The sequence below is a fragment of the Ipomoea triloba genome, chromosome 9, assembly GCF_003576645.1.
Source record: "Ipomoea triloba cultivar NCNSP0323 chromosome 9, ASM357664v1".
NCBI lineage: Eukaryota > Viridiplantae > Streptophyta > Magnoliopsida > Solanales > Convolvulaceae > Ipomoea > Ipomoea triloba.
In genome coordinates, this window is record NC_044924.1 from 9,634,823 (window position 1) to 9,653,588 (window position 18,766).

The 18,766-nt window shown below is 37.1% G+C and overlaps 2 protein-coding genes across 2 annotated transcripts; one reads left to right on the plus strand and one right to left on the minus strand.

Annotated features, from left to right (window-relative positions):
* Positions 1 to 853: 853 nt before the first annotated feature.
* Positions 854 to 3,013, plus strand: LOC116030160 (40S ribosomal protein S14). Its single transcript, XM_031272326.1, has 6 exons — positions 854 to 978; positions 1,246 to 1,365; positions 1,496 to 1,541; positions 2,229 to 2,314; positions 2,458 to 2,587; positions 2,720 to 3,013. Exons 1-6 carry the CDS (start codon positions 976 to 978, stop codon positions 2,785 to 2,787), a joined length of 453 nt encoding a protein of 150 aa, XP_031128186.1. The 5' UTR covers positions 854 to 975; the 3' UTR covers positions 2,788 to 3,013.
* A 1,116-nt stretch (positions 3,014 to 4,129) lies between these two features.
* On the minus strand, positions 4,130 to 10,423 carry LOC116030109 (kinesin-like protein KIN-5C). The gene is made up of 23 exons (XM_031272239.1): positions 10,239 to 10,423; positions 9,979 to 10,108; positions 9,679 to 9,837; positions 9,241 to 9,590; positions 9,020 to 9,158; positions 8,754 to 8,851; positions 8,513 to 8,669; positions 8,099 to 8,168; positions 7,906 to 7,982; positions 7,591 to 7,644; positions 7,407 to 7,487; positions 7,216 to 7,327; positions 7,053 to 7,139; positions 6,793 to 6,968; positions 6,480 to 6,641; positions 6,273 to 6,380; positions 5,849 to 6,007; positions 5,682 to 5,765; positions 5,387 to 5,592; positions 5,187 to 5,288; positions 4,992 to 5,101; positions 4,734 to 4,885; positions 4,130 to 4,647 (listed from the first exon to the last, which is right to left on the minus strand). The coding sequence occupies exons 1-23, from the start codon at positions 10,295 to 10,297 to the stop codon at positions 4,444 to 4,446; spliced, it is 3,036 nt and encodes a 1,011-aa protein (XP_031128099.1). The 5' UTR covers positions 10,298 to 10,423; the 3' UTR covers positions 4,130 to 4,443.
* Between the last annotated feature and the right edge of the window lie 8,343 nt (positions 10,424 to 18,766).

The window sequence follows — 18,766 nt, forward strand, 5'->3', positions numbered from 1 at the left end:
ATCATGTTTCAAAATAGTATAATTAGGTCTTTCGACTTTAATTTTTTTTAACCGAGTTGGTCTTTCGACGTTGGAGACAATATATTTTGAAAGATATAATGGTCACACCATTATTGAACAAGTTGACTATGACTAGTTTAACCAATTTGGTCTTCATGTCTTCAAATTAATACGCAGATGTCTTCTTGACCTCATACCTTCATCTCTCAATTGCAGAACCTTAGTTCAACCTTTCTCAAATTTCTTTTCCAATTGCAACAATAAAGTGTAGTGAGAGTCTGAGTTATTCCATCTCTAGGCACTCAAATGAAATTGTAGGTGACTATTTTGTAGTACAAATTTATGTGAGATCCATTTTCGATTTGGATCGGGTCCAAGTAAATTCGGGTTCTTCGTAGTGAGACGAGGATATTGATATATTGTACGGTCAAAACGGAATAACGGGTGAATGAGAAATTGATTATACAACTCAGTTTAATCCAAATCGTCCCGTAAAATAAATACATTTTTATTTTAGAAAATAGACTTACTTTGTAAATAGGTTTTGATACTCATATAAACCACACTTTAAGAAATATTTAGCCATAGGTTTTGAAAGAGCATTTTCAAAAGAGTTTTCAATGTATTTCTAGTCAACATTTAGCTATAGGTTTTGGAAGCGATATTGACTCTTTGTATTTCAGTAGGTTGAAAAAGTAGTTATAAACAGATACACTGTGTTGTAACATACTAAGTAGGCTCAAAAAAAAAAAAAAAAGTTTACATTTATCTAAGCCCGTTAAAATTAGAATTGGGTTTAGCCCATTTAGTAAGAATTATAGGGACCTTGTCTTTTGGGTCAATGTCGTTTCATCCCAACCCTAGCTATATAGGCCACCGTGTTTTACTTCTAAATAAATCAGCTCACGCTCACGCCACTAGGGTTTTTCAAGCTTGGCTACCAACTCTGTCCTCCATCCTAATCCAGCCACAGCCATGGTAAGCTCCTCCTCCGCTACTCCCACGCCGGAGCCGTCCATCATCGTCTCTTATGCGTTCTATGATAATATTTCATCGAGTAACGATGATTTCTTAACAAAGTTATTGACGTTTTATACTGTGAATTTTATTTTCTCTAGAATTTATGAATTGTTAATTGCGAATTTTGATTTAACTAGATTTGCTGAGCAATTAAGGTTTTGTTTTTAATGAATAGAAGTGAAAGGGTATAGAAGTTCTAATTATTGAATTGGTTGGATTTTGTAGTCTAGGAGAAAGACCAGGGAGCCCAAGGAGGAGAATGTTACCCTCGGACCCGCCATACGTGAGGGAGAATTAGTTTTTGGTGTTGCCCACATTTTTGCCTCCTTCAATGATACATTCATAGTATGTTTCTTTCTTTTGTTTGCTACTCTTGTTAATTGGGATTTTTATGAGAATTGAAAACAATGAGTGGTAAATTGGCATGTTTTTATGATCTGCTTACTCATAAGCATCCTTTTCATATTTGATTCAGCATGTAACTGATTTATCTGGAAGAGAAACATTGGTTCGCATTACTGGTATGTTTATTGTTTATTTTGTAAACTCCATGTGTCAAAATGCTTATAGTAGTTACTCACTTAGTCTATATTTTTGGGGCTGTAGTTCTTGATTTTGTCATCACAAATCCTGTTTTTAATCTTTAATGAATATGCCATGAAATGTCCTCACAAGTGTTTGTTTGGCCTTGCCTTAACTTGATTATAAGTGTTCTAAAGGGCTATTAAAAAGATTTTGTCAACAGTACTATTTCAGAAATAGAAAAGCTGCATAAGCTCTTTAATAATTCAAAGATACAGGAAAAGACCTTACTGTTATGATGTTTGGTTTTAATATTTTTAAAGTGTAAAAGATACTCCGTATTTGGAATTTCAAACTTGTAATTAGTGCAACATTACATTTCCCCCACTTATTAGAAAAGAAACTGGTTGAACCACTTCAATTTGAGGCTTTTGGCTTACATGTCTTTTTTCCTATTTCTTTTATCTACTCAAAAAACTTGTTTTCAACAATTAATGTTCAGTCCAACTTTAGTTTTTTGAATTGAATAAGCTCCTATAAGCTTTGGGGTGGATAAGTAATAACTACAAGATAAATGCATAATTCACTTAATGGGTAGGATATATTATCTGTTTATGAATTTTATTATTTAATACTCCTTTTTTTGAACTTTGATTTCTAACTGTCTTCAATGTCTTTTACCCCAGGGGGCATGAAGGTGAAGGCTGACAGGGATGAATCTTCTCCATATGCAGCTATGCTTGCAGCCCAGGATGTCTCTCAGCGATGCAAGGTAGTATTTTGAACAGTGTAGTGATATAGCATTACTTTTCATTTTGATAGTGTATTAGTATATTTGCGAATTTTGTTGGCTCTCAAAATAGTTTCAAAGCTATATGGTTTTTTGAGGTGATAATGTTCCTGATTGATTTTCAGGAACTTGGAATCACTGCTCTTCACATTAAGCTCAGGGCTACAGGAGGTAACAAGACAAAGACTCCTGGTCCAGGTGCCCAGTCTGCTCTCAGAGCCCTTGCTCGATCTGGCATGAAAATTGGTCGCATAGGTATGAGATTTCTCTTTTGGTTTTATCATCCCGTTTGGTGTATTGCATTGCTTCTGTACCCTGTTTCAATCCTGCAGATCTTTACTATGATAGATAACTAGTTAACGGAATATGGTTCATTCTCTTTTGCAGAGGATGTTACTCCAATTCCCACTGACAGTACTCGTAGAAAAGGTGGTAGAAGGGGAAGGAGGCTGTAATTCCATTTTATACTCTCTCAAAATGGTTGCAACTTCAAGTCAAGGAAGAGTTTTTGTTTTACTTTTAATGTTTAGACATTTTTGTAGCTTACTCTCAAGCAAACTTCAAATCAAATTTGATGGTTTCAAGCCTTTGATATAGCATATGTGAGATGTTGGATTTGTTTGATTTCTTGCTGAAATATGAAATATCTTTCAATCAAATAAGCCTTGATTTTTGTCTGCCCGTATTTTTTGTTCTAAGCTTCCTTTTTACTCTGGTTATGGACAGATGTTATTTACAAGCATAGATGGGGTGTTGAGTTAGTCACATGTATGACAATGGAGTGATGTGGGGTGGGCTGGGGGATGTGGAGGATGGGTTTAGGATATAAGTTTCACTTGCTAGTTGCTATTGGTAGGGGTGTTAGCAAACATAGCTTTTGGTAAATTATTCATGTTTGTGTTCACTAAATGTTCGTTTATGTTAATGTTCATGAACAAAGTCTAAACAGTTTGCTTGTTTGCTAAGAGCTCGAGCTTGAGCTTGTTCATGAACATTATTCGCTTAATAATGTTTGTATTGGTTATTGTTTGTGAACATAGATTATTTTTTGTTCATGAATGAATTGTAATCATGAACATATACATGTGTTTGTTTATTAAGCGTTAAGAATGAACATGTTAGTGAACGTGTTAATTAACATTAACGAACAGGTTTGTGAACGTTAACGAATACTAATGAACGCATAACAAACGAACACGAACATGGTTTTCAAAAATCTTAACAAATGAACACTAACATTCTGTAAATCTTAACAAACAAATTTCGTAAATCTTAACAAACACAAACAACCTTCATTTGTTCATGTTCGATTCGTTAGCTATTGGTGATGGTTATAACTCGTAAGGAAGGTTCTTTACTACTTGTTATTTTAATGTAGTGTATCATTTATTTTGAGTTGTATCGGGGTATATAATTCTCTAGTACTTTTTTAAAATAATTTTTTTGTATTTAACAGTAATTTAATATAATTTTTAAATATATAAAATCTAATATTTTAAAAAAATTAAATTATAAAATAATTTTTAATTTTAAGTTTTTGTACTTAACAGTAATTTAATATAATTTTTAAATATATACTCCGTAAAATTTACTAATTTACTAATATTTTAAAATTTTTAAATTATAAATAACACGAATTTTTTTTTTTAGAATGAACACGAATTTAATAACACATAAGAGTGAATTAAATGGTGAAAGTAGATAGGTATCATCACTTACCTATTTCACCTCCAATTAGTAAAGCAAAGATATTATGTGTATTGTGTATCACGATATGGTGCGATCAACAACCCAATGGATCACCATAATATAATTATATTTATATAGCATTTCATCAATAAATTTTTCTGTTACATAAACGGCTCCAGAAAGAAAATGCACATCATCTCCAGTAACAGAATCTTCTAATACATATACGGATGCCCTCCTACAACTATATTGTGATGCTATAAGAACCATTCTCAAGTTGATGGATCCCCAATATACAAAAGGCATTCTATCCCCTAAATCCCGAGAAGGGATTCAATCAAATTGATGAACTTACAACACATTTGGAAAATACAGACACACGCTTGAACTGCATCCAAGGAATGAATGAAAGTCTCCTCACTCTACTGGTTGATGTGTGAGAAAGGAGACCGTGGGATGAGCGATGGCTTTTGTTCTTTTCCTTTAAAGGAATCATCAAATGAGTGGTTTTCTCTGAATTCTTCCATAAGCACCTCCATTGGCATGGCTCGGAGTGATTCAATATTCCCGTTGCTTGGAACATCAGGCTCGCTCCTTATTGGTGTATTTCCAGTTGGCTCGTATTCCTGGGCATAATTCGAGCACACGTATAAGCAAAAAAAATAACACAAAATCTTGATCATTTTCACAATATACTAAAAGAAGTGCATACCATGTATTTCTGCTGGAAGGTTTCACATGCCTTCTGCTGTATAGAAGTAGACTGCATGGAATGATCTTTCTGGAGTTCATCTAGTGTTTCAGACTGTGCACTTGCAGTACTGAGAATATTAGATATACAACCTTTCTCTTGCTCTGACAAGCCTGAGGTTGGAGTCAAAAAGAATCACAAGAAAGGTTACTGAAATCATACTACTCAAGGCTGTAAGCTTTTAGTAGACAATGATGAATTCATAAAAGCAATATTTACCATCAACGAGTTGAATAATACTGTCACTATTTCCTTTCACGTCTTCTTCAGCGGCATCTCTTGTGGAGTCAAAGTCCATTGCGTGGTGGTTGTTACCATCACCAATATTGCTGTAACCAAAGCGTAAGTATAGATGTAACAGCAGGACAGCATTATCAACTCCTTGAAAGAAAACCAAAGTAGATTGAGAAATACCTAACAAGTGAATCCATTGTTGAGATATGTTGACTGCCCATGTCATTAATAGATTCACGTGTAGTTTGCCACAGCTTCAAAGCTGTTTCAGCATTGCTTACACTGCAAAATAAAAGTCAGCAAAGGATTACAACTCAATTTAACTAAACCTGAGTTTAGGTTTTTAGTTGAGATAAAGCACATGTTTCAATTAATCTTACCACTCCTGCATGAGTTTTTCCATTCGGCAATGCTTAGCAGCAGAGAAATCAGCACTATCTTTGGTGTAATCTCCTGCTTGCACGAAGAAATCCTGCCATTTTCTTTTGGTGTCTGAATTAATACCCTCCATTGAGCAAACACGTTCATCTAAAAATATCTTATTTTCAGTCACAGTTTCTTTGAGACCCAGCAGCCTTGCATCCACCTGTCACCTCAGTATAAAATATATCTGTTATGAGTACAGACAAGAAAAAAATGCAATATGACAAGCACCATAAATTTAAAAGAGCATACCAGCTCTCTCTGTCGACGCATGTGATTGGAGACGAGAGAATTCATATCAGCTATAAGCTTCTCTGTGTCTGATTTTGATTGCTCCTGCATAGGACAACCTCAAACATGAGGAATTTTTAGCTACACTCTCATACATTATCCCTTTGGCAAAACTGTTAAGAATATACCTCAAATGCCTTTTGAAATTCAGCAATAGACTTCATCTGATTTTCTTCAAATTTAGTTGCATGCTCCCCAAGACTATTTGATTCATCCATAAACTTGTCAAATAACTCTTGAATGTTCTTTGAGATATTTGTCAGGTGTTCAGTACTGGTTTTAAATCTCTATAAAATACAAAATTGAAAGATGAGTGCATTAAAATTAGTAATGAATAAAATTAAGATAAATGCTCAGGCGAAAAAGTGAAACTTCAACACTTGATAACATCAAACAATATTTAATATTCTTGGACCAAGAATCACTGACAATATATCATTATCACAAAATAAAATAAACAAGAAATTTGGGCTATAAGCAATTATAAGTTTGGCAGAAGAATCAGATAAGAACCAGGTAAGTATTCTTGGCAGATTAAATCATTATACAAACCTGGCGAAGCTCTCGAGAGAAATCTGCCATTTCACTTTGATGAGTTGACATAGTGATCTGTAGATCATTAAAAACTTCATTTGCTTTAACAGCCTCTGCAGCTAAAAACTGTATCACAGCAGGAAATAAGTGAGCACACACATGTTTCAATTATACTCCATAATAGGTTATCACAAAAGTGAATAAACAGAATGTGTTGCTCCTTACTTCATCAATGGACTGTGAATTTGAAGATACCAAAGCATTTATGTCATCAAGTGCAGCATTAGAGCTAGCCTTGTGGAGCCTCACAACATTTTGCATGGCCTCAAAGTGAGAGATATACAATGCCTTTGAACCACTGACCTTCTTCTTCAAACCTAAGATAGACTACAATAGAAGATTTGGATTGAAATTAAGAACCTCAATGAAACAGAAACTGGCAACATTAGCCAAAGGTGAAACAGAGCAGCATCATAGATAAAAAAGGATAACCAAAGAAAGAACAATGAAATAAATGCTGCTGAAACTTGTTGATTACCTTCTCATGTAATTCAAGGAAAGAATGACAAAAATTTTCAACACAATGGAGTTGTTCACTTTGCCGAGAAATTGATGTGGCCACTGTTTTGGAGAGACAATCAAGTTGATTCCCAAGCTCAGATTGGAAGCCATTTACCACTGACCTGTTGTCAGCATTTAGTTGGTCCTCTTTAGCTGCAAAATATCATATTAAGAATCTAGTAATTAGTTATACAATAAAAGCGGTTGATATTAGCTAGTTGCCACCAAACTACATACCAATTTTAAGAAAGAGTGATGCATTGTCTTGGAGAGCTTTCTCCAAGTCAGCACGTAAAACACAAGCTTGATGAGCAAGTGCATTTTCTGTAAATAACCAATGAAAGGCTTCAGAAACATGAAAAAAGGACAAACTTCAGAGCCCAAATTTTCTCAAACATACCAGCTTTTTTCTGTTCGGATATTATAAAGTCTCGTTCCTTGAGGGCATACTGGCATTGCCTTAGATCTTCCTCTGTATTGACCAGCAACTTACTGGTTTGGTTCAAGTCTTTCTGCAATAAACTTCCAAAATAAGAACCATACAAAAATTTAGAAACTAGATTAAAATAATACAATAAAAAGTGGACACACCTGAGTAGCATCTAGTTTGCTGGTCAAATCAAAGCACCGTTGAGCTTCAGCATCATATTTACCTTGCAAATCCTCAAATTGCTGCATGTCACAACACAAACATATTTATCACTAAATTTAAAAATAAATAGATAATGTTAGGATAAAAATTGTGTGTGTGTGTGTGTGTGTGTGTGTATTTAACCTTTTGCTGGTTCTCTAGTGTAACGCCCATCTGTTCAATCTGATCTGCCATTGCCTATAAAATAGAGAGCAGTCATCATCAAAGAGAACAATGCAAAACTCATTTCTTCAAACGAACTCTAAATGCCATGCTATTACATAAAGAAATTTGATCTAATAAAGACAACAACAACAAAAGTGAACTGCAGGCTACTGCATATGGATACAAATACAGTCTCAACTCCATCACTGGTTACAATAAAATCACAATGGTAAATGCCTTTGTCTGTTAAACGAAAAGAAGATATTGAAACTGACAAAAATAAAAATGCCGTACCTTTCTCTCACTCTCTTCCTGATAGTATCGCTCTTTCGGTATGTAGACACCACTCTTTTCACGAGCAGCATAAACCTCTAAAGAGAAACAGTGGAATGAAAAAGGATAGCCATTAAGGGATGCCTTTAATTAAAATAATAAAATAAAAATAATAAAGATGTATGCATTCATCTTAGACAGGCATAGATATTACCTGATTTAAGCCGCTCAATTTCACCATAGAGATCCTTAATAAGAGTTGACTTCATCATTTTTTGATTTACCTACAAAGAAACATAAAGGATAAGGGCTCAGAGCCAAAGAAATAGTAATTTGTCATGGTACTGTATCAATTTACTTAATGTTTCTCCCTGGCTGGTATATGGTACGCCAAGGTGGGAAATATGAAGACACAAAACTAAAAATCATCTCAATCTTTGAAGGGTAACTTTTAAAATCTAGCTAAAGCTTAGGGTCACTTTTCTTCTCAAAGTTTTCAGCCACTCCCTTACAAAAAAAATAATACTAGTGATAGAATTGAATTACTTGTAAAGCGTACATGACATATTTTAATCATCAATATGTTAAACATAAAGAAGGATTTAGACATAATATGCAGATTTCAAACCTCAGGCTTATTCTTTATATTCTTTGCCCTATGTGCATAATCCAGCGTGCTTAGGGTCTCTTCAAGACAATGAACAGCAGGTGATACAGTGGCAATAATGCATGTCTTTGTTCTCCCTCCAAGTGAATCTCGGAGCAGTCGTGTGAGCTTACTGTCCCTGAAGTGTAACATGGCATTATGAAACGAAGCCAAGAGAGGAATCGAAAGTAACATTAAATGAAGAATTACCAATAGTCTATACCTATAGGGGACATGCCCCAAGTGTTCCACAAGGGCACTAATTACCCGTCCTAGTGTAAGTAAACTTTTATTTATTTCTCCAGCTTCTCTTGCACGTCCCTGATTAACACAGAAAAGACAGGACTTTTTATATAAGGAGATGAATAGAAAGAACAAAATGGCAATAGAAATCAAATCAATCAAATAAAAATAGGAATTGTTTATGTAAATAAATAAAAAATTTATTTAATTTAATAATTTTAACTCTTAATGCCTCAAGGACCTTACCTCCCTAGCACCAGAACGAGAAATGTTCTCTGAACCAGCCAAATCAACTAAATTCAGCTTGCCACATTTTATAAGTTCTTCTCCTTCAGGAGTTGCTTCCTTGATGTGTATAGTAATGGAGAAAAGTGAATGTGACCGACTGAAAAAACAAATCAATCAATCAATCAACCAAAATTCTAGCATACAAGTCAAAGACACCTGAGTTTTAAAGAAAATATAACCTTGACTGTTTATTTAATAAGGTTTCTGCAGTTCGACGTTTCGCCGATCCCCTTTCAAGTAATGTGAATATCTCACTGGCACTAGTGACAATTTCCTCTTCAAGACCTCTCACGAGAACTCCACCCTTTCCATCTTCCATGAGTGGCAATTGTTTTTTCTGTCTGTCTTCTAAAGCAACCTTAGATAAGTCCTCAGGAGCTAACAAATCAGTAATCTCCTCATTGTATAACTCCAGAAAAGTCACTTTCACACTGTACTCTGCATTTTGACTCTCAAGTGTATCAAAAATTTGCTTTACTGCTCTAGGTATGACTCCTGCCCCTGAAGGCAGCTCTCCATTGTGTGGACCCTGTCTCATAAGACCACACTAAAATCAGTGAAAAGTCACTTGAGCTACCCAGGCATAAAGATTTAAGCTTATCATGTAGTACTAGTACCTTTGACCTCTTAGAATCACCCTCCATAGTATAAGTCTTTCCCGTACCAGTTTGACCATAGGCAAAAATAGTGCAGTTGAAACCTTCTAAAACTTCATGTACAATGGGAACAATTGCTTGATCGTAAAGATCTTTTTGCTGAGCAGACGGACCAAAAACCTGTTTATGAACAGTAGTCAGAGTAAAAACTACACAAAATGATACGAATAGAAATAACATTTGCAATACAACAGAACTATAAATAGACAAAGTAAATCAGTAGATAGAACAGTAATAAGCATCATTTCAGCAAAATATTACCTTGTCAAATGTAAAAACCCTATCAATGTGCTTCCCGGCAATGTTCTGCGAAACTGACACCTCTCTCTGATAATCATTGCAGGTCACCACCTGCGGCGCATTGTTCCTCAATTCATCCTCACTAAACGGTCTGCAGAACCCCCAAAAAAAACAGTAGAAAAGCAATGAATATAACTATTCTCTTCACCACGAAAATTACCAATCCAATTAAAAGAATCACCAATGAAAAAAAAAAATGTGTGTATGGATGCTTGCAGTACCTGCAACGAAGAAGAACCTGAACATTTACACCTTTCTCTTTATCGTGCCGATTCGACATCCCCGCAACACTTAGAGCTCCGCTTCTTCACAGGTAAGTTTGAATGTGTTTCTGTGTTGTCCGGAGGAGAGAGAGAGAGTCTGCGTTTTTTTGTCGGAGGGATCTGAAAATGGGAGCGGGATGGGAACGACACTTTTTGAATTTTTGGGAGGCGCTCTTGCCGGTCAATCTGGACGTTAGTTTTAGAAGGGCTGAGATCGACGATGGATCTGACGACTTGGAGCCTGAGACCCTTTGGGCTCTGTTTGTGGGCTTATTATGGACCACTCAGAATTCACAACTGGGCTTATGAAGAATCAGACCGAAATCTAGTTGTATACCAAATGGGTCATAATACTTGATACTTGACATTTATTACGGAGTAATTTTTATTTTTGACTTTTAATTAGACCATAAATGGTTCTTAAATGTTGACCTTTACTATTTTTCATCATCGTTTTTTAATTTGATCATAAATGGTTCATTAACTATTGATTTTGTTTCAAATTTTGTCATCCAATTAAATATCTATTTAGTAAACATTAAGGGTGTTTGGTTTGTGGGTTTAGGCATAAGGAATAAGTATAGAAGTTATTGCTAGTGTTTGGTTGATAAGTTTTGTGAATGTTACTATGGGTTTGGAATACCCCCATTAATGAGAAAACTCATACCCTTATTAAATAATGGTTTCATTTCCCTTCCTTCTTCTTCTCCAACTATTAATAATCATTCTCATTCCACCCTTTATTTAATAAGGGAAATGAAACCCTTATTTAATAAGGGTATGGACTTTTCAATTAATGGGGTATTTCAAACCCATAGGCCATAGTAGTATTCTAAAAACCTGTCAATCAAACAATAACAATCACTTTGATACTAATACCCTATATTAAAACCCGTCAACCAAACACATCCTTAATGGTAACAATGTAAAAATTGACTTCTTGTTGGGATGGCAAATTAGGTTCATAAACTTAATACATTGGGTTCATCATTAGTGGGAATGTGAAGAATTAAAATTTTACACTATTACTTTTAAATTTAATATTTACTAAGCGTAATAATGTAAAATTTAAGTTCTTCACAATGGTAAAAGCCCTGACAATGTTATCATGAGTTTCAATTTGAATATTTCTAATTTCACTAACATTGCATTGGGTATCATTACCCATCAAGACAACTCCATCATCAACTGATTCCAGAGAGATGAACTAGTCTTTATGAGGACACATGTGAAATGTACAACCAGAATCCAAAATTCACCCAGTTTCGCTCTGTTTGTCACCGGAGCTAACAGACAACAAAACATCACCATTGGAATCACTTTCAACAACACCAGCTTCAGTGGACTTCTTTCTCTCCCTGGTTTGTTCTTTAGTTTGAAGCATTCAAACACATTATGCCACATGCTTCTTGCAATATTTACAGGATTTGTTGGACTTTCGTCCACTGAACTTGGACATGTACTTTTTTATTTTGATTGTTTGTTTCAAATGATCCTCTCCAACAGTTGAACATTCACCTTTTTCCTCATAATAGATTTTTGAGTCAAATTTTTCTTTAGACAATGGATTTGACTTGACATAGTCAAAAGTAAGGAAATCACTATTACCATACAACATAATTTATTTGAAATGCTTGTACGCTTTAAAGAGAAAGACAAGCAATAAAACAACACGATCCTTATTGGTTTTACGACTTATGGCAGTCAATGACTAGCCAACACAACCGTTAAAATAATAAGTGTATGAAAATTTAGAGAGAACGAAAAGAAACATTGAGAGAATAACAATTGTATTGCTGAATATTGCTTGTCCATTTTCCCATGTATGGGGTATATTTATACACATTTTGGACTATGAGCCCTACAAAGAATAGAAATTATAAACTGCCTCATTGGGGATAAGGAGTCCAATCCTAATACATTATGAATAATAAGCTCAAATCTTATTAAACTCCTAAGTTGTTTCGTACTAAGGATCCTTCTTGAGCTTCATTGATTCGGTTATTTTCTTGGGTCGGTCCATTTAGTAAACTTGGTATACCATCAAATATCCAGTCCCCCACTTTCTTGAAATTATGCGAAGTCGATGTCTTTGGAAAGTAGATTAACATGCAGATTCATCCAAGAAAGAAATTTCCCAATCAGTCGGTCCAATCTATCAGCCTAGGGCTCGGGGATGGCAATTTCAATCTGCCCCGCGGATATCCACTCGAATCCACCCTGCATGGATCGGGTTTTTTGGGTGGTGGGTCAGGTGTGGGTCTTAAAAGAAAAAAAAAAAAAACCTGCGGATCGAGTTGGATTCGGGTTCTATGTACAAAACCCGCCTAGAACCCCACCCGACCCACCATGTGTGTGTGTATATATAATAGTAAAATTAGTAGTACTAGTATATAGTTAATTATAAAGGTTTCAATAACATTGGGTAACATTTTACTATTTTTACATCTAAACTACTTAGTTTATTTTTAAAAATTAACAATTTAGTTATTATATTGAAATAGAGCAAATTGCCATTTTGGTCCACTGACTATAGGGGTCCTGTTAATTGCAGTCCACGACTTTCAAAAGTGTATTTCGTACCTTAACTATTCAATTTCTATCAATTTCGGTCACTCCGGTCAATTTACCGGCCAAATCTTATCGGAAAATAGTTAAGGGTAAAATAATAGGGGTATTTTAGTCATTTCATATCTGTTTCTTCTTTTCCGACTAACCCACACTTTTCTCTGACGAGCAAAATGGTCAATGGCAGCCTCCACTCACCATTTCCTCCTATCCTCTCCCTCTCTCAACTCAACCTCCACCCACGTAGTTTCAATTATGCTAAGTTTGCTGAATTTTCTTTCGCAAGCCAAAGGTAGGGTCCAATCTGTGATTGTGTACTTCATGGTTGCACTCACCTTCTCTATCAATTTCTTGCCACTAGCGAGCTCTAGTAAAAGGATGCCAAAGCTGAAAACATTGCAACTTTCTGATGCCTTCCCTGAACTTTGCAAATCCGAAATCAGTTTTAGCGGCGGTGAGGAAAGCAGTCTCCGGCGTGCTCGAGGTCCGAAATCGACGCAATCAGTTTTGGCCGGGACCTGGATAAGCAGCTCCTCCTCCGCTTCGCCGGTAATTTGGCCGCTAATAAGTTACCAGATTTGTACAGATGGGGGCGACTTTCAAACCTATTAAATTACCGGAAAATCAGATTTGCACCGGAGAAAGGTGTGGGTTCGCCGGAGAAGAAGAAACAGACATGAAATGACTAAAATACCCCCATTATTTTAGCCTTTACTATTTTCCAGTAAGATTTGGCCGGTAAATTGACCGGAGTGACCGAAATTGATAGAAATTGAATAGTTAAGGTACGAAATTAACACTTTTAAAAGTCNGTACAAAACCCGCCTAGAACCCCACCCGACCCACCATGTGTGTGTGTATATATAATAGTAAAATTAGTAGTACTAGTATATAGTTAATTATAAAGGTTTCAATAACATTGGGTAACATTTTACTATTTTTACATCTAAACTACTTAGTTTATTTTTAAAAATTAACAATTTAGTTATTATATTGAAATAGAGCAAATTGCCATTTTGGTCCACTGACTATAGGGGTCCTGTTAATTGCAGTCCACGACTTTCAAAAGTGTATTTCGTACCTTAACTATTCAATTTCTATCAATTTCGGTCACTCCGGTCAATTTACCGGCCAAATCTTACTGGAAAATAGTAAAGGCTAAAATAATGGGGGTATTTTAGTCATTTCATGTCTGTTTCTTCTTCTCCGGCGAACCCACACCTTTCTCCGGTGCAAATCTGATTTTCCGGTAATTTAATAGGTTTGAAAGTCGCCCCCATCTGTACAAATCTGGTAACTTATTAGCGGCCAAATTACCGGCGAAGCGGAGGAGGAGCTGCTTATCCAGGTCCCGGCCAAAACTGATTGCGTCGATTTCGGACCTCGAGCACGCCGGAGACTGCTTTCCTCACCGCCGCTAAAACTGATTTCGGATTTGCAAAGTTCAGGGAAGGCATCAGAAAGTTGCAATGTTTTCAGCTTTGGCATCCTTTTACTAGAGCTCGCTAGTGGCAAGAAATTGATAGAGAAGGTGAGTGCAACCATGAAGTACACAATCACAGATTGGACCCTACCTTTGGCTTGCGAAAGAAAATTCAGCAAACTTAGCATAATTGAAACTACGTGGGTGGAGGTTGAGTTGAGAGAGGGAGAGGATAGGAGGAAATGGTGAGTGGAGGCTGCCATTGACCATTTTGCTCGTCAGAGAAAAGTGTGGGTTAGTCGGAAAAGAAGAAACAGATATGAAATGACTAAAATACCCCTATTATTTTACCCTTAACTATTTTCCGATAAGATTTGGCCGGTAAATTGACCGGAGTGACCGAAATTGATAGAAATTGAATAGTTAAGGTACGAAATTAACACTTTTAAAAGTCGTGGACTACAATTAACAGGACCCCTATAAACAGTGGACCAAAATGACAATTTGCTCTATTGAAATATTTATATTATTTTATGTTTTAGTATAACTAATGAATTTTATTATTTTATTATGTGTAAGTAATTTAAATATTGAAAAAATAATAATAAGTTGATAAGTGGTGGGTACCCGCGGTGGGCATCCGCACCCAATGGGGTGGATGTGGGTTCTGAAAAAGTTCACCCGATGCGGGTTGGGGGAGGGGGTGGGTGGAAAAAATGTAAGGTGGGTCGGGTGGTGGATGTAGCCCTCCCCGACCCACATCCGACTCATTGACATCCATAGCTTGGGGTTGCTGCCTGATTTTCATTGCGCCAGGGCGAGCTGAGGGCTGATCGATCAGTGTCGCGCTTGAGGCAATGTCTAGTCAGCTTGGTCGACTAGTCAGTTGCGCGGCCAACTAGCTAGACCAGCTAGCCATCCGACCCTTTGGTTGGGCAAGTGGTCGTTAGTGCTTGACCAATTGGCATCCGGTGCCACCATCCGTTCCCATGTTTTTTTTTTGTCCACCCACCATTCATATCTATCTAATCTAACTAGTCCGTCCGGCCACTCCGTCCATCTAGTCTATCTGACCGGTCTTCTTGATTAGTGAGACCAGTCCACCTAACCAGTCTGTCTGACTAGTCCAACTGACCGCCCAGTCCTAATCTCTACAATTTTGGGAACATTCGAATTCTCAAGTAAATCATCCAATATTCCTCTTTTCAACACCACTTTTGACCATTAGTCCACTTTGTTCGCAAAAAAATTGAGAACATTCAAGTTCTCAAATTAACCATCTAATACCCCTCTCTGATTCCCAAAATCTTGAGAACATTTGAGTTCTCAAATTAACTATTTGATACTCTTATCCAATCATCAAAAGTTTGAGAATGCTTGAGTTCTCAAATTAACCATCCGATACTCCTCTCCGATCACATAAATTTTGAGAACATTCGACTTCTCAAATTAACAATCTAATACTCATTTTCAATCGCCAGAATTTTGAGAACGTGCAAGTTCTCAAATTAACCATCCAATACTCCTCTNAGAGGAGTATTGGATGGTTAATTTGAGAACTTGCACGTTCTCAAAATTCTGGCGATTGAAAATGAGTATTAGATTGTTAATTTGAGAAGTCGAATGTTCTCAAAATTTATGTGATCGGAGAGGAGTATCGGATGGTTAATTTGAGAACTCAAGCATTCTCAAACTTTTGATGATTGGATAAGAGTATCAAATAGTTAATTTGAGAACTCAAATGTTCTCAAGATTTTGGGAATCAGAGAGGGGTATTAGATGGTTAATTTGAGAACTTGAATGTTCTCAATTTTTTTGCGAACAAAGTGGACTAATGGTCAAAAGTGGTGTTGAAAAGAGGAATATTGGATGATTTACTTGAGAATTCGAATGTTCCCAAAATTGTAGAGATTAGGACTGGGCGGTCAGTTGGACTAGTCAGACAGACTGGTTAGGTGGACTGGTCTCACTAATCAAGAAGACCGGTCAGATAGACTAGATGGACGGAGTGGCCGGACGGACTAGTTAGATTAGATAGATATGAATGGTGGGTGGACAAAAAAAAAACATGGGAACGGATGGTGGCACCGGATGCCAATTGGTCAAGCACTAACGACCACTTGCCCAACCAAAGGGTCGGATGGCTAGCTGGTCTAGCTAGTTGGCCGCGCAACTGACTAGTCGACCAAGCTGACTAGACATTGCCTCAAGCGCGACACTGATCGATCAGCCCTCAGCTCGCCCTGGCGCAATGAAAATCAGGCAGCAACCCCAAGCTATGGATGTCAATGAGTCGGATGTGGGTCGGGGAGGGCTACATCCACCACCCGACCCACCTTACATTTTTTCCACCCACCCCCTCCCCCAACCCGCATCGGGTGAACTTTTTCAGAACCCACATCCACCCCATTGGGTGCGGATGCCCACCGCGGGTACCCACCACTTATCAACTTATTATTATTTTTTCAATATTTAAATTACTTACACATAATAAAATAATAAAATTCATTAGTTATACTAAAACATAAAATAATATAAATATTTCAATAGAGCAAATTGTCATTTTGGTCCACTGTTTATAGGGGTCCTGTTAATTGTAGTCCACGACTTTTAAAAGTGTTAATTTCGTACCTTAACTATTCAATTTCTATCAATTTCGGTCACTCCGGTCAATTTACCGGCCAAATCTTATCGGAAAATAGTTAAGGGTAAAATAATAGGGGTATTTTAGTCATTTCATATCTGTTTCTTCTTTTCCGACTAACCCACACTTTTCTCTGACGAGCAAAATGGTCAATGGCAGCCTCCACTCACCATTTCCTCCTATCCTCTCCCTCTCTCAACTCAACCTCCACCCACGTAGTTTCAATTATGCTAAGTTTGCTGAATTTTCTTTCGCAAGCCAAAGGTAGGGTCCAATCTGTGATTGTGTACTTCATGGTTGCACTCACCTTCTCTATCAATTTCTTGCCACTAGCGAGCTCTAGTAAAAGGATGCCAAAGCTGAAAACATTGCAACTTTCTGATGCCTTCCCTGAACTTTGCAAATCCGAAATCAGTTTTAGCGGCGGTGAGGAAAGCAGTCTCCGGCGTGCTCGAGGTCCGAAATCGACGCAATCAGTTTTGGCCGGGACCTGGATAAGCAGCTCCTCCTCCGCTTCGCCGGTAATTTGGCCGCTAATAAGTTACCAGATTTGTACAGATGGGGGCGACTTTCAAACCTATTAAATTACCGGAAAATCAGATTTGCACCGGAGAAAGGTGTGGGTTCGCCGGAGAAGAAGAAACAGACATGAAATGACTAAAATACCCCCATTATTTTAGCCTTTACTATTTTCCAGTAAGATTTGGCCGGTAAATTGACCGGAGTGACCGAAATTGATAGAAATTGAATAGTTAAGGTACGAAATTAACACTTTTAAAAGTCGTGGACTACAATTAACAGGACCCCTATAAACAGTGGACCAAAATGACAATTTGCTCTATTGAAATATTTATATTATTTTATGTTTTAGTATAACTAATGAATTTTATTATTTTATTATGTGTAAGTAATTTAAATATTGAAAAAATAATAATAAGTTGATAAGTGGTGGGTACCCGCGGTGGGCATCCGCACCCAATGGGGTGGATGTGGGTTCTGAAAAAGTTCACCCGATGCGGGTTGGGGGAGGGGGTGGGTGGAAAAAATGTAAGGTGGGTCGGGTGGTGGATGTAGCCCTCCCCGACCCACATCCGACTCATTGACATCCATAGCTTGGGGTTGCTGCCTGATTTTCATTGCGCCAGGGCGAGCTGAGGGCTGATCGATCAGTGTCGCGCTTGAGGCAATGTCTAGTCAGCTTGGTCGACTAGTCAGTTGCGCGGCCAACTAGCTAGACCAGCTAGCCATCCGACCCTTTGGTTGGGCAAGTGGTCGTTAGTGCTTGACCAATTGGCATCCGGTGCCACCATCCGTTCCCATGTTTTTTTTTTGTCCACCCACCATTCATATCTATCTAATCTAACTAGTCCGTCCGGCCACTCCGTCCATCTAGTCTATCTGACCGGTCTTCTTGATTAGTGAGACCAGTCCACCTAACCAGTCTGTCTGACTAGTCCAACTGACCGCCCAGTCCTAATCTCTACAATTTTGGGAACATTCGAATTCTCAAGTAAATCATCCAATATTCCTCTTTTCAACACCACTTTTGACCATTAGTCCACTTTGTTCGCAAAAAAATTGAGAACATTCAAGTTCTCAAATTAACCATCTAATACCCCTCTCTGATTCCCAAAATCTTGAGAACATTTGAGTTCTCAAATTAACTATTTGATACTCTTATCCAATCATCAAAAGTTTGAGAATGCTTGAGTTCTCAAATTAACCATCCGATACTCCTCTCCGATCACATAAATTTTGAGAACATTCGACTTCTCAAATTAACAATCTAATACTCATTTTCAATCGCCAGAATTTTGAGAACGTGCAAGTTCTCAAATTAACCATCCAATA

Coding starts and splice junctions, on each gene's coding strand:
- LOC116030160 (XM_031272326.1), top strand. Junction 1,542..2,228: donor AACATTGGTTCGCATTACTG/GTATGTTTATTG, acceptor CTTTTACCCCAG/GGGGCATGAAGGTGAAGGCT. Junction 2,315..2,457: donor ATGTCTCTCAGCGATGCAAG/GTAGTATTTTGA, acceptor ATTGATTTTCAG/GAACTTGGAATCACTGCTCT.
- LOC116030109 (XM_031272239.1), bottom strand. CDS start 10,297: ATGTCGAATCGGCACGATAAAGAGAAAGGTGTAAATGTTCAGGTTCTT. Junction 8,670..8,753: donor TTGGGGCATGTCCCCTATAG/GTATAGACTATT, acceptor GTTACACTTCAG/GGACAGTAAGCTCACACGAC. Junction 7,983..8,098: donor AATTGAGCGGCTTAAATCAG/GTAATATCTATG, acceptor GTTTCTCTTTAG/AGGTTTATGCTGCTCGTGAA.